General features: G+C 47.3%; 3 protein-coding genes and 1 non-coding gene across 8 annotated transcripts in view; 2 read left to right on the top strand and 2 right to left on the bottom strand.

The window, feature by feature from the left end:
- Positions 1-7858, bottom strand: part of LOC125953297 (division abnormally delayed protein) — a 128789-nt gene extending 120931 nt beyond the window's left edge. Inside the window, exons 1-2 of one of the 4 annotated variants that reach the window (XM_049682766.1) lie at positions 7665-7858; positions 5940-6703 (exon numbers count right to left, since the gene is read on the bottom strand). In XM_049682766.1, coding sequence (XP_049538723.1) covers positions 5940-6198 — 259 coding nt within the window. In that variant the 5' untranslated portion in view covers positions 6199-6703; positions 7665-7858. The other 3 variants (XM_049682767.1, XM_049682768.1, XM_049682769.1) reach the window with 3 other exon arrangements.
- An 893-nt stretch (positions 7859-8751) lies between these two features.
- Positions 8752-8823, bottom strand: Trnad-guc (transfer RNA aspartic acid (anticodon GUC)). Its single transcript has one exon. It is a non-coding gene; the product is annotated as a tRNA-Asp (tRNA).
- Positions 8824-11766: 2943 nt separating this feature from the next.
- On the top strand, positions 11767-13210 carry LOC125953304 (transmembrane protein 43 homolog). The gene is made up of 3 exons (XM_049682780.1): positions 11767-11930; positions 11993-12216; positions 12293-13210. Exons 1-3 carry the CDS (start codon positions 11835-11837, stop codon positions 13098-13100), a joined length of 1128 nt encoding a protein of 375 aa, XP_049538737.1. The 5' UTR covers positions 11767-11834; the 3' UTR covers positions 13101-13210.
- A 1118-nt stretch (positions 13211-14328) lies between these two features.
- Positions 14329-15285, top strand: part of LOC125953291 (protein ECT2) — a 64163-nt gene continuing 63206 nt past the window's right edge. For both annotated transcript variants that reach the window (XM_049682760.1, XM_049682761.1), the window contains exon 1: positions 14329-14819. In XM_049682760.1, coding sequence (XP_049538717.1) covers positions 14513-14819 — 307 coding nt within the window. In that variant the 5' untranslated portion in view covers positions 14329-14512. The remainder of the gene's footprint in view (positions 14820-15285) is intronic.

Here is a 15285-nt window from a genome sequence, read left to right as displayed (position 1 = left end):
GGCGTAAGGGGGTAGTGATAACAGACTGGCGTGGTGGCGACAACATGGGCAAATCTGTTTCGTTGCCATTTTTCGCCAAGCGATCTCTATCAACGTTTTGCAGATAAGATACGGTGCGAGCCCGTTTGGCCCGTTGATATCGAAACAAAAGGGTGTGTGTGTGTTTTGCTTTTGAACGCTTCGACATTTGATGGCGCGAGAAGCGATGCTTACTCGAATGAAATCAAAGGCAGACAGAGGGTTTAGTATTTTCGATTCGCATCGAAGTAAACGCAACTTTTCTGCAAATCTGGGCGACAAAAATCCATCGAGAAAAGCAAGCTGGTCGCTCTCAGCAACGATGCACCACGGTGCACTTAGATTGGTATCCATGAACGGAACGGAGGAAATGGCCATTAGGAGCATAAGCATAAAACCGCAGCCACCGCAAACCGCATCGCTTCCCGAAGCGAAGCGAATGACCGGTGACAACCGGCTTCAACGCAGACGATTGCTTAATAAAATGCATCTGTCGGTTGGTCGGTCGGTGCTCTGTTGCCCCCTTTTTCCGTCACACAATTCGAGGACAGCACAGACGACGACGACCACATTCGAGTGGCGATGATTCATAGCCACCGAAGACACCGAATCCGTCGTCCTCCGCTCCTTCTCTTCTCCGCTGTTTACTGGCTGGCTGACTGGTTGGTTGGCTGTTAAGCAAATAAACAGCGCGACCGAGCACCGTAGCTAAACGAAGCGTATCCATCACCGGAAGTACCGATGAGGAAGGGGTTTTCACTGCTCATTGGATGTTGATGCGCCCTGCCTGGAAGCCCTACTACAGTAACACACAACTGGGGGTGGGGGGGTTGAAAACTGTCACTCATCCGGACCATCCGGATGGTTTGCAATTATTGATGAATCCCCGTGGCAAAACCGTGGAAAGGGGTTGATATAAAAAAAAAACAAAACACTGATATGTCATCGAAACCTCCCCTACAGGGTAAATTTTCCCAACACAACTCAAGGAAATCAATTTCATTTTTTTAAACAAAATCTACAAAACTGTTTCCCGTGTGTTCCGTCGAAACGCAAACAGAGAAATAGAAGGGGGCTCTCGAAAAAACAAAACACACAACATATGTTCTGCAATAACAAATGTCGACCACTTTTGATGAGTGGTTCCAGGGCCCTAGAGCTTTACAAAACATTGAATTACCTTCCAGCAGCGCAATGAATCATCGCCATCCCCAACATAACCTCATTTAGCCTTGGTTCAGGTGTGTGTCTCGTATGCTCGATTCACAACAGGCTCAATGAGGCGTCACATGGTTTTGCGTTGATCTCATAGGCGCGGCAGCATGCCGAAAGGAACAAGGGAGGAACTATGCAACAACCATTCCGTTCCCTTCGCCTTACCTGGCCTCTTCTTTTCTCCCACCCGAAAATCATTCAAAGACAAACACACAACAAAGTATCTGAGAACACCACCGATCCGATTCTATCGTTTTCCCTTTGTCCCATGAGACCAAGAACGAAACACACATTCCAACGGTCTCCTCTTGAAAATGCCATAAAATCAATTTTTATTGCTCTATTTCCCGTTCACCTCTGAGATGGCACACACACACACGCACACCCCCCGGATGCGTGTGATCACGGACCGATGCCCGGGCAAATTCCAAGGTGAGCTGCCCTTTCCAGTCCAGTGGCGCAACGCGGCGCATAGCCCTGTCTCTCTGGCTCTGGCTGCTGGTGATGCTTCAAAACGAAACAAAAAAGAGGACAGAATCCCACCAGGAGGTCTCCACCGGTAGGTCCTTTTGGGTCATCTAAGCACCGGGGACAAACCCACCAATTCCAGGCCTAAAGATAGATAGATAGAAAGAGAGAGAGAGAGAGAGAGCAGAGAGAAAGAGAGAGAGAGCACGCGAAATCGTCCCGCTTTCGTCGTTTCTCGATCACTTCTGACGGTGCCCGATGCCCGGTGCCCGAAAAGCTGTCATTAAAACGGTACAATCGGTGGTGAGTCGCTAGAATTTGGGTCGAACGGACAGTCCCGGGTGGCGAGTGGAATTCACTTTCCGCTAATTCCACCGGCGATGCGCCTCTATGCTCGATGTAGCGCTGAGCAATCCAGAGGCCACACCAGGAGTGTAGATTGTACTTTGGCCAAATGAGAGATTTCCGCGATTGATTCCGCGCGAACCTTTCTCGAGCCGATGAACAGATGAATAATAAATAAGCTGCACGAATTGGCAAACGACTAATTGAAGTTGTGCTTTCAAGACATCCTATCTTCATGTCCGCTGTCTTCCTCCATAAGTCCTTCATAGGATCAGAGCAACTCAATCGAAAGCAAGTGATAAAAAGTCTGTGTTATTTGGCGCTTAGTTGTGAGAAAATTCAAGTCTAAGTGTTCCAAAACACACTGTATGATAAACGTTACAAGTTCCTTATCACTCTCGCTGACCAATGGATCTTTTCTGTTTGGAAAATTGGAACAGAAAACCGAAAACCGAAAACCGAAAACGAAAACAAACAAATAATGTTGTATTTTCCAATTAACTACCCAATACTTTACATTTCCTTACGAAAGAAAGAAAGAAAGAGGTAGATGCAGAAGCAGACCTTAAGGACGAGGAAACTAAATAGAGCAAAACGGACCCTTTCGAGGGGGGAGCTTTTGCCCGATAGCCTCTCGAAGCCTCTCGAACCCTAAAGAAAGGGCCCATTGCACACCTTCCCTTTCCTCTGCCTTCGATCGCCATATCATAAACGCATAAAACTGGCATTGGAAGCCAGCCAGTCCGGCCAGCAAGCACTCCAGTGAAAGAATGGTTCGTTCGTGAAAGAACCGGGATCCTTTTTTCCTCTTTTTTTGTTCGTTCTTCGGAAAGGGCTACCTCTTTTATGGCCATTATCTACCGAAAACAAGTGTATTTAAGGGAAACGCATCGAACCGAAACCGGATTCCCAATCAGTGCGTGAAGCAGCACCAGCAGCATCGGCACACAAATGGACAACACAAAAGGGACACCCTCGGCGCGGTGACTTCCACCGCCAGGGGCCTGGTATGTAAGGGTCTCTCTCTCTCTCTCTCTCTCACTCGTTGGTCATTCTTTCCGTCTTGCGGCGCGTTTTCCTTCGGTGTTCCTAGCGCCCAAGAATAGATAGCAAGGCATAAGGAGTCTCTCACCTTGTCGGTACCCCTGACGACCGGATGAAAATCCCCGGGGTCCCGGGAAGATCTAGGTGTATATATGGTATTTGTGTGTGCGTGAGCGCGTGTGTCAACGCCAGAGGCACTCCGCTACCTCAAAGAAGGTCACACAATCGACTTACCGAGGTGGAGGTGGAAAAAAAACCCGGTAATCAATCGAGGATTATAGAAGGGAGGGTGGACCGCCGCATATAGAACGTTTGAAAAGTCCGGGGACCGCGAAGGGTCACAAGGAAATGAACGACGAAAAAAGCGATATGAGAAAAAAAAACGGAAAACTTTTGCGACATTCATAGCGCCTTCTATCCTAGGATATGAGGTCCTGCTGCTGCTGCTGCTTTTTTCGTGTTAACAGCGACAACTTCATTCATTCGGCAGAAGCCGACATGCCGGCGGCCCATGCTGGATCCGGATTCCGGCCTGATCCCGCTAAAAGCTGACCGGATTCCGCTCGCTTCAGGGTGTTTCGTTTTTTTTTCCTTCGCTTTTCAATCAATATCGGATTGATTCTCGAGTGGGATGTGTACCGGCGTAGGATTTGCACTTTTCGCCATCGCGCGGCCCCTTTTCATGCTGGAGATTAGTCCCGGAGTGTTGGTCGCGTGATTAGAATTTCGGAATTCAAAGCCAAAGTTCGCTCTCCATTTATCAAAGGAATCTACATATATTCTACATTTATGAGAAAGGCCACGAGTGCCTTCCGGTCACACTTTTTGAGTGCTACTTTTGGGAGTGCCACCCGATCCATCAATGTATAATAGGCGCCCTAGGTTGAGGTGTCTGAGTGTCGCGCAGCCTTGGGCCGCAATATCCGAGGGGCCGGATGTCCCGCGGGGGAACGGATCGATCCGAGGGCGATAAACTACAATCATATAAGCCAAGTCGAGTCGTTCGCGGTAAGATTACCGGCCACCAAACAGCCCCATCGCTCGCTAACACGCAGTGCGAATCCGTGGCGCACGCACTTTACTATCTTATCACCGACGACGACGACGACGTTCGACGACGTTCGACGCGTTCGTGGAAAGCAACTTTTGCAATCCATCGGAGCAAAGTCTGATCGAGTGGTGGTGATAAAAACGCAGAGACCCAGCGAGCGAGCAAGCAAGCAAGCAAGCAAGAACAGACTATGGCTATGCGGAGCCAACATAAAACTCGCGATGCGAAGCGACTCGAAGGCGTCGCCGTGGGCAATCCAGGTCGCGCAGGTCAACAGCAGCAGCAGCAGCAGCAGCAGGGGCGGTAATAATAAATTAATAAAAATGGCAAACAACCGAACAACCAGACAGTAATATGGTTCTGGGGTTCATCTACGGGAACCGTCATTCCATCCATTCTTTCTCTCTCTCTCTCTCTAGCTCTCTAGTTATTGCTATCAACTTCCCTTAATCTGACTTCTTATCGACGGCTTTGAAACGATGAGGTGGCACCGCAAGTGGAAGTGGTTGTTGACGAGACTCCGGTGGTGCGGCTGGCACAGTAAAACAAACCAAGGAGGCTAGGAAAGTGTATTGAAAGTGAAAAGATGATCGATCGATAGTGCCCACTGGGCGCGATCAATCTAACAGCCCCTTCTCAAAATCCAAACCTGCCAGCAACCAGGAAGCGGGTTTTTGGCGCATCCGTCGAGTAGTCCCCGCACACCAACGAAGGTGACACAATAGGAGGACCAAGAATTAGAGAACGCGTTCGTGTCCCTTTTTCTTTTTTGTTTTTTGCAATGCGCCTTAATCATCATCGATGGAAACACGCAAACCCGAAAAAAAATTGGTCTGCACCGAGCGGCGACGTGTTTGGGACACTCAATTCTCCGTTCCGTGACGCGGAAATCAGTGTCACGCGATCGATCAAAATGTGCAAATTCGACACATTTTCAATCATTCGTGATCAATAATAATGTTGCTAACCGCCGCCACCACCAGGCCACTGAAGAGGGCGAGCAGTTTGTTGTCTCGCGTGCCCGGCGTTAACATGCGATCCTGGCGCGTCTGGGGGGGGGCCTGGGAATCATCATCAGCGACAAACCGTTGCCAACTGGTGATGCGGTGCTGATGCAGATACACCAATTGGATTTGGATTAAACAGTTTTTGAAGGGAATTCGAAGCAATGTAATTAAACTACTCAAGAATGTTGTTTTATAAAACATTTCATTCCAAAAAAGCAAATCACTGTCCCGTGGCCCTCTGCTGCTTCTGCCACGTGGCCACGTCCTCTGCAAGGACATTCTAAAATAGGGTTCTTCAAAGAAAGAGCATCGTGCCACGTGCACTTGGGAAGAAAGCATGACTCATAGGGCCCTTGTTGTTGTGCTTTATTTTTTCCCTCTGTTTTTTTTTTTGCGAAACGACGTCCTCCTCAGTGGGGGGTGAGCACTTTTCCTTGGCAGCGGCCGGTGAAAAGGGAAAAGTTCTTCCTGCCAGAAGTACAGAGCCTGGCACCATCGTCCCCGTCGTCGTCGTCGTCGTCGCCTGCTCTGTTACACATTATACAATGCGGTACCCGGCACCAGGATCGAAGTAGCCCTCGGGTTGGTCGGTCGATTGCTGTCAAAGTACCGTAGCCCCCCCGTCCGCCGCCCTTAGCCCGGAACGGAAGCGAGCGAAAGGGAAGCATAAGAAGGACGTCGTCCCCTTCCCCGGACGTGGGAAGTAGAGGAAGAAATTATGAAATACACTCGACACGCTGGCCCCTTGCGTGCCAGCGTTCCGAGACCCACTTGGCACCCTCCGTCCTTACCTTGGCCTGTCACGCTGACTGTTACATTGATGGAGGAGAAGAAGTTGTTGACTCGCTCGCAGGACATCTTGGAGCTGCGTGCGGTGAGGTCACGCCCAGCCCCTGTTCCGGGTGCTCCCGTGTCCCGTGCCGCCCGGTGATTGCGGGCCAGCAGCGTGGACCCACCGTCGACCTCGACCACGGCCAGCAGTGCGAGCACCGCAAGGACGAACCACCACCGGCAGGACCGGGACCGGTTTCGTAGTAATCCTTTCGCCATGTTTTCGCGTTTCGCGCGGTTTCGGAGGGCAGGATCTAATCAACAAGCACACACACACACGCGCGCACACAACCGACTGGAACACTGGTGCACTTGGGGGGGTGCACTTTCTTTCACTTTTTCTTTTTCCCCTTTTATTTCCACAAGAGCCACACACTTGAAACACTTTTTGCTCGTAAGATTTTGCAACAAACAACAGAGCACTATCCACTGGACGATTACACTGCTGGGGTCGGTTGTGGAACGAGGCACGGACAATACACACTAACCGCTTACCTACGCACTCACGCGCACGGAATCATTGAGTAAAATTACCTCCCAGCAACACACTACACTCGAGACGAGGACACTCGTCGCTGTCGTCGTTTGGCACACATTCGTCTACAACCACGGAGGGAGAGATTCGTGCAAAACACCTAGCAGCACTGCACTACTACTTGGCACACCACACACACACTCACTTTGGCTTGCCCCACAACACTCTCAACACACGAGACAGAGTCTGCTACAAAAAAAAACGAACGAGAAAACGAAATAAGCAAACTCTTCTCAGATGATTCGATGATCCGATGGGGAGAACGTTGCAAAAGATTACCGCCCGGCACAACGCGCCTATTGCACAAAACACACACACACCCACAAACAAACAATCCGCTCCAATCCGAGATGCTGCATCAGCTGATGGGGAGGGATGCTGTACGGAGCCAGCCCGCGTGCATATATAGGCGCCGGTTCTCCTTCGGTGAGCCAAGGCGCGGTGCAACGAGGTTATCGGCGGCCTGCTAGATTCTTTGTTTACTCTGCACACCGTCGTCAACAACAGTTACTAGCGCTACGCAAGATTCACAAGTTACTGTTTGCGAGATCACTATACACATCTGGGGTACTAATTGAGTTTTCTATGCGTGCACCGGATTACCGTGGTTACTTGAATTGCGATATCGTTCACTAACCAGCTGACTGATGGCAATCTCCAAACAGTATCCTTCTTCAACGAACGCTAGAACCGAAGCAGATGTGAGTCGAGATACGTCCTCTCACTAAACCACTTACAGTTATAAATTTTAATTTTGGACAGTGGTGGCTAGCGTGCACCCACGCGGAACTCACGCAACCTAACAATGCACCAACAGCATCACAAATTCGCTGCCGGGCAACACTTTGGAGTTTCTCTGGTTGACTTCTTCTTAATACCGGTCAGCCAACGGACACGCACCACGTACGTATGGGCAGCTAACCAGCATAACCGATTTCCAGTCAGGTTGCACGCTTAACCACGGATAATAAGATTGGCCTCTTGCTTCGTAGGCACTATTCAGACGTACTACTCCCATGTGCTCCTGGGGAGTGCTCCAACCGTCTGGGCTATACTACTGGGATCGGAACAGCTGAATCCCCCGGTGTTGCACATGCGCGCGGACAGTCACACACTCTTCACCGTCCCGGACTGCTGTGGTAATGATTACCTTTGTGCAAACCTTCCTTCCGCACTGCACAGTGACTTCGAGGTTTGCCTACACTTTTTCCCGGCGTAACGGCACCACGGAACCGCTCGTGTTGTGCTGTTCAAGTTCGGCCGTTAATGCCCCTTTCGAATCTCGCAGCGGACCTACGTGACCTCCGCCTTCTTCAAGCGTCGTTTTCAAACTCGATGGCGCCCGATGCCCGACGGCGCGACGATGCCTCTCATCTTGTGTCTTGTCCGAATCAACCGGTTCCCGAACGCGCAAACTCGTTCGTTCGTTTCACGAACACAGCGCCGGTTCGCAGAGAAGCAAACAGATGATTCCACTCTAAGCGGGAGCGTGAATATTCCGCTTGTTCCTAGGCTTGATTTTTGCCGATTTTTTTTAATGTGAAACACGTGAAAAATTATGTGACTAAAAATATTTCGAATAATTTTTGGCATTTTTCCATGTAAGCTGAGACGTTATAGTTCTCCCCGGAGTTATTTACATCACAGGAAAAATTATCAATTATCCACGCTCTGGGTAATACTAAGATAGTTCGGTTAGTACTAAAAAAATCCGAACGAATAAAAATTAATTACACACACGGAACACGTTTCTAATTTAAATCGCACACTCGCAAAGCCGGATGAATTTGAAGCGCGCTTCAATTTGAATTTGTTGAAGCGCGCTTGAGATAGTTTTTTTTGTTTAAAAAGTTACTAAGTGCGTTACCGCGTCTACTTTTGCAGAATTTTGGTGTAATGTATGGAACATTTCCTCGATTGCAGTTTTCTGGTCATTTTTCCTCAATTTTATTGAAGCGTTTTGTAAAACCAGTGCGAAACATTGAAGCGTTTCTGTGGACACAGTCAGTGTGGACACAAAGCCACAGGAAAATAGGATCCTACCAAAAACATGATTCCTCTTTCAGTAAAAATTAAAGGATGAATAAGTCCAGACACATTGTTGGAAAACTCACTCTACCGCTAACACTATAAAGTAACTTTGCTAGAATAGTCAAAGTGTATGTATAAATGAAGTGCATTCGGGTTAGTAATCGCAATTAAACTTGGTTGTTAATTTATAAAAAAAAAGTATATTCCTCCCCGACGGGGAATCGAACCCCGGTCTCCCGCGTGACAGGCGGGGATACTTACCACTATACTATCGAGGATATATGCAAACATTGAAGAATTGGTCTACGATTTTATTGCCTAGTATGTTTAATTAGATCGAACCCACCCACTTTTAGATCTTTTAAAAAAAATCAAATCGTATAATAAATAGTCGCTATCATGATAAATATTACATGGTTGCTAACGTTTGTCACTGATTGTATGTTTAGCCGGGCCAGACTGCGACAGCTTCGCTTACTCATCATCGGCAGCGTAAACGAGTTGATAACGAGTAACTCTATCGCGATAAAAACTCTAACCCTTTCTCTATTTTTGATCTAATGAAGCCGCTGTGTATTGTACTGTGAGCTGTGACTTGTGATGGCACTGAATGCCTGAAAAAAAAAGGAAAAATGGACTCATTAGAATGTGCAACCGCAATTGCTTTGCTGCCAGAGGAGGTAAACAAGGGACAGTGCTGACCGATTCAACGTATCATTCTAATTTGTTGCTCTTCACGATCTCCCATGCATGATGATTGTAGGTGCTCTGCATGATTTTCGACCGTCTGGACCTGAAGAACGTAAAAAATGCTTCGATGACTTGTCAGAGATGGCACAATATCATTTTCTTGGGTGTTTATATTAAAAGATTTAAACTAAAAATCGAAGAACCGCTTAAGATGATAGGAGCAACAAAGTGCAAGCTGTGGTTGAAGGAAGTGATAGATACTGTGAATCATACTCAGCGGTCCTATAGCAACATGTGCCTCATCATAGGCGTATACTTAGAAAGTAACTTTCCCACTCTGTGGGAATGTCTTCGGCGCAAGGTTACCGATCATATATCCACGCTGGAGCTTACCTTTAAGCTTTGTTATGCGCATGGTGGTATTTATTATATACTCCCTCGTATCGATAATGAGATGCCAAAGTTAAGTTCCTTAACATTAACTCCTTGGGATAATTCTGATTACTGGTGTGTTCTAGTGAACCCTTCCTTGAAGCATTTGAAGATGACATACGCAAATGATATTACAGTTAGTACGCCAGAACTACAATCATTCGAGGGACCACTGTACGCGCTATCTCATCCTTACAGTAACGATCAACTACGCGTGCTCACCAATCTTAAACACGTTACATTAACAAATACAGATGATTTCGAGGCCCCATCCAATTTCGATCGATTTGTGTAGGTAGAAACACTGATTGTGAAGGATACCGTCTACGACGATTTCTTCATTGCAATTTGTGATAAGTGTGCGGCCCTCAAGGAACTGCACTTCGGGTGTGAACTGCACATTGACGACCCTGATACCATGGGACACCTTACCAAGCTCGTCAATCTTCGTCGACTACAATTTTATGCCGTGGAATACAGCATGCGTTGTTTTTTTGACGGTGACTTTGATTCATCGGCACTAACCCAACTAGAACAATTGCATTTAGGAAGTACTGATTTGTGGTCTGGTTTAGTCCGCTTTCCTTCGTCGATCAGGTTTCTTACCGTGACTGTCACTAATGAAAATGAACGAAATATTATACAAAGCATTACCGGATCCTCGGAGCACTTGCAAAAGCTTTGTTTAGTATACTCAGAGTCTTGGTGCGAAGTTGATAAAAGTACACTAAAGTCTCTACATCTTCTTCAGAAGTTAGAGGTATTGGTCTTTGTTGGGGCGAAATTCAGTAAATCGGGGTTCCTTGACATGGAGGCTCCGATGTACCGACTACGTACGCTGCGATTCGAAAATTATGAAGAAGCTTCTAATCGTCCTCCCGGACTCCACGACATGTTTCCCAATTTGAAACAACTAGAGTTTCCATGCGAATCAAAGTGGAGGGATGGTTTCAGTGAGGTTGATTAAAATAGCTCTGCCCGACTACAAATTATCTTGGACAAGGCATTTGAATTTGATGCAATCAAGGGGCATATCAGAGCATAATAGAAGTTGTTAGTAAGTGAGCAAATGTAGTTAGCTTAGCTATTAAGGAAGCACAATAAACGAACGAAACTGGTACAACTAGTGCTGCTCTGTATCATGATAATAGTGGAGCCGCATTCGGCTTGCTTTTTATTGGGAACTAGCTGATTTACTCGTATCGTGCCGAGTCGAATCGTCGTCGTGAATCTTGCGCAGCGCTAGTAACTGTTGTTGACGACGGTTTCATAGGTTGTGTGACAAAACGGGGCCGCTCCTTTGACGTTAAATAAAGAAATTAATCATTTAAACATACGCAAATGAGCAAATGCAGATACTATACCTGACAAAACCATAGCTCTTTTCTAAAACCTTTTGAATTAACAAACGCACGCTGCAAAAACGAAATCCAATATGGCAGTGCAAAAAGTGCCATGATTCCACCTGTATTAATAAAACACCGTGGTGTGGACCAAGGTACTTTAAAAAGACAGGTAGCTTCTTAACCGCTTTGACAGGTCACCATTTTGAATTTGTTTGACATTCATAGCAGGGCGCTTTTATCAACAAAACCACGTGAGTTTCAAGAAGAAGAAGAAGAAGATATGGGCAAGTTTGGTGGTTTTATCAAGGAAAGTACCTGATTTCACTCTTTTTCGGATGTTTAAATGATTCATCTCTCTATTTAAGATCATTCGAGCGACCGAGTTGTGTTTTACAGCGAGTGAGCACGGTCCAGGAACGCTAGCTAGCTCTTGTTCTAGGCCGGGTGGCAAGACCTACGGACCGATACCATATTGAAACTATTGAAAGAATTTTGGGAATATTTGCATAAACTTCAACTTTCGTGCCACTTTTCGTGAATTTTAACTGTCGTAATACCACAGAAAAGCGAAAACAGCTCCGAAAAGAGCGTTCCCGAAGTAAACATCCCACCATCCCGTGAATGTCAAACTCTGAAGTTTTTTCTAAAATACGATCGGGGATTTGTTCTGCATAAAGCTACCTGTCTTTTTAAAGTACCTTGGTGTGGACGCACCTTAACAACACGAGACGTCAACCAAATGTCAAACGATGTTTACAAACCGGCTAAAATGAAAACACAAAAATCTTGAGCAAAAATTAAGGGAAAAAACGTTTTTAAAGATGCGTTTTGTGGAAGTTTTACAAACCTGCTGGTTGACGACACTCTTCGGAGCACTGTTGTGCATTTGCGGATCGATTCTTCTCGTTTGGAATGAGGTAAGTCGCTAGAGACCGCTATCATATCTGTGCGACTGTCGTACATCAAACGTATTCTCTAGGGTCGAGCGATCAGAATCCTGCTCTCGTTGGATGAGGCTCTATCGGATGCGTTCACCGTCCGGGCGGATAGCCCGTACGAGAAACAGTATGAAGGACGCCTTGTCCATCTCAATGGACCGATGATAACGGGAGAACCTTTGACCGAACCGGACTACAACATTCAGGTGCAGGCGGTGAAGCTGAAACGCCGAGTCCAGATGTACCAGTGGGTCGAGGAGACGGTGTAAGATGTTCTCTTAACCAACCAATCATCCAACTGAGGCATTGTCTTTAACGAATGGATTGATTCCTTTTTCCAGAGAAAACCGATTCGGCGAATCAGTAGCCACGGTAGAAACGGACGAACGGACCTATTTCTATAATCGCGAATGGCGTGACGAGTTGATCGATTCAAGGAGTTTCTACATTCGTCACGGACACCACAACCCAACGGCCTTTCCGCTGGACTCGACGGTGCACACTTCCGAGCACGTTTACGTCGGTCCGTACGAGCTCGGTGATGCGGCCAAGAATCGGTTCCAGAACTTCCAAGAGGTCACTTCCGACACTCGACCCGAAGATCCGTCCGTTAAGCTGCACTCGGGACTCTATTATCACTCCAACGACATATGGAACCCGGAGGTTGGGGATATTCGAATACAGTTTGCATACGCGGGGCTGGAAGGTTCCTACGTGACGGTGGTAGGCAAACTGGAGCAGGGAAGGATTGTGCCATACGAATCGACGCATGCACGCAAGGTGCTGCTGCTTGAGCTGGGAGAACACAATCTGCACGACATTTTCCGCATGGAACACCACCAGCAACGGTTGGTGACTTGGGGCGTGCGTTTCGTCGGTTGGGTGATGCTGTTCTTTTCTTCTATTTGCTGTGCCACCATCATGGAACACTTGGTTCGTCAGCATAGGTTGCTACGGATTTTCTCGCCTGATGCAACGTTCACTGTGAAGAATAATGTTACTTTCTCCCTATCGGTTGCACTGGTGATTGTATCCATCGCCTGGATTGTGCATCGGCCTTGGTTGGGAGGTGGCTTGCTAGTTGCCGCAATGTCCCCGTTCCTTTACTGTGCTCGTGGTGTGATGGGAAACTATCAGCGCGTTGACTGAATCAGGGGCGAGATTCTCATTTCATTTATTTAAGATTATTTATTTGCGTTTTCATAAATAACACTTTTTGTAGTACACCGAGTAAACAAATATGAAAATAAAACCATTTTGATAAATCATGATGATTCGAGATAACAGACCGCTTCACAGTTCTAAATCCATTTCTGGCCTTCTTAAGTGGCTTTATGTTAAGAAAACGTTAATTCTGGCTTTAAATTTGAAAGAAACGCTTCAATTTACTGCATCGCTTGAGAAAAAACGCTTCACTATAAACGAGAGAAACATTTCAAAATTTGTCGCGAAAATGAATAGAAACTGTACAAATTTGCTTATAATTCTCTCGCAAACTGTTTGGTACATTAATGTCGTTCAATTTATCCAATAATTCCATTTATTTGCCTCATAAATTTTGAAGCGTTTCTCTTCGCTGCGTTGTACGGCGCATGGTTACCTGGGCGGTCTCTTAAACGCACCCCAGCTGTCAACGGCTGTCAGCTTTTCAAAAAGCAACCGCCGCCGCGTTTCTCCGCCAGCAAATTAAGTGCGTCGCGCAGGAAGCTGCTTATTTTTTTCGCTACCCGTTCTCCGTGCGTAAGTCGCGTCTTGTTATTTTTTGTGCCCCGAAGAACGTTTCAATCGCGGGTAGGGATAAAATACGGTCGATTTTACCCGCGGTGGAAGTGAATGTTGCGAAAAAAAAGTTCCGCAAAGCCCGATAATGCTCGTGGTGTGTAAACACGGTTGTGAGAGGTGGCGGAGCGTCGGTGGTGTGCTGGGATGAAGAAAAAGAAGGAGCCAAAAATCGTTTAATTAGAACCTCCAAAAGTGTGCTACGATCGCATATCGTAGTAGCCGTAGTCGTTGATTTACTTACGCTAATTTGCTAAACAGGGAAATTATCCCACAAACGCCCAGCCTCTTCGCGTCGCCCAAGCCAAAAATTGTGTGTGACTGTGTGTGTGCGCGTGTGCTTCAGCTGCTCCGTGTGTGTGTGTGCGCGCACGCCGTTCGCAGATTTTAAGCAACGGAACGGAATCGTGCAGAAGATTGAAATGTTTTTCCACTAAAAAGCAAAACGAGTTTCACAGGCGTACAAAATATCAACCGCGATTTTTGATTACTGATTGTGAGTACGCCGAGTGAAGGGGAAGGTCAAAGAAGGAGTTTGCCCCCGGTCTATTTCTGCTTATCGATCTTCAAAGTGGTCGCGGTGAACGTTCAAGTTCAAGCTTCCAGAAGTCTTTTTTTTCGGCGACATTCTTCGGTGTCCGCGTCGCGGTGCGTGTAGTGCGGTGTCGTGACCTCCGGTTTTTGATGATACGCGCCACCCGATCGTGAAGAAGAACGGGTGTAACGGTAGTCGACATTCCACAGAGGAAGGAAAAAGGAAAAAAAAGTGATCTAAGTGCGCGATGAAGGAGTCGTTGTCGCTACACGACAGGAAGAAGATCGCCGGCAACGGGCTACGGCCGGCCGAGGAAGAGAAGGAAGAGGTGGTGGTGGTGGCGGCGGCGGCGATGACCGATAAGAAATTGATTTCGATTACCTCGAGTGCTCCGAATTCTCACTCCGTGGTGAAGAATCCGCTACAACCAATCGAAAATACGGCAACAAACATGGAGCCACCGGTGACGACGGTGGTGGCTGCGGGACTACCGCCACCACCAACAGCAGCAACAGCAGCAGCAGCCGCACCAGCAGCAACCAACACATCAGAAGGTAAGTAAAGCAAAGGAAGTTCTACGGGAATAAATCCTGATAAGAAGAAGGATTACTCCTTCACAGCATAGGATAACGAGGGACCGCGGGGAAAGGTGGAAGGATGGGGTGTGGTGCTGGGTGCGCAGCATGATTTGGACCTTGGCAGGGAGGGTGGGGGGGAAAGCCAAGTCAAGCAGTAAATTACATTATGCGGTAAAGCAAAAGGAAACTTCTCAATCCCTTCCACCCCCCTCGAACCAAGTAGCCAGAGGAAAACTTCTCACGCACGCGACACGACTCCTGGGGATGGGTGGTGGGAGCGGGGGGCGCGAGCAGCCAAATAAAAAAGTAATCGAAGAAGGCGTTCTCCTCTTCTCCAGCGACTTTGATCGCAATCGCGCACCTTTACCGTTGTTCTACTCCCTCTCTCACTCTTTCGTGCTTGCTCTTGCTTCTTTTTATGCTGCAAGTGCTTACCTTGGTC

Source organism: Anopheles darlingi, chromosome 3 (genome assembly GCF_943734745.1).
Source record: "Anopheles darlingi chromosome 3, idAnoDarlMG_H_01, whole genome shotgun sequence".
NCBI lineage: Eukaryota > Metazoa > Arthropoda > Insecta > Diptera > Culicidae > Anopheles > Anopheles darlingi.
Note: the sequence above shows the minus strand (reverse complement) of the source record. Positions and strands in the feature narration are given on the sequence as shown.

Bases quoted from the DNA above. Each gene is read 5' to 3' on its own strand.
- LOC125953304 (XM_049682780.1), top strand. From the start codon at position 11,835: ATGCGTTTTGTGGAAGTTTTACAAACCTGCTGGTTGACGACACTCTTC. The intron at 11,931-11,992 runs GTAAGTCGCTAG...CGTATTCTCTAG, and splicing joins TTCTTCTCGTTTGGAATGAG to GGTCGAGCGATCAGAATCCT. The intron at 12,217-12,292 runs GTAAGATGTTCT...TCCTTTTTCCAG, and splicing joins CAGTGGGTCGAGGAGACGGT to AGAAAACCGATTCGGCGAAT.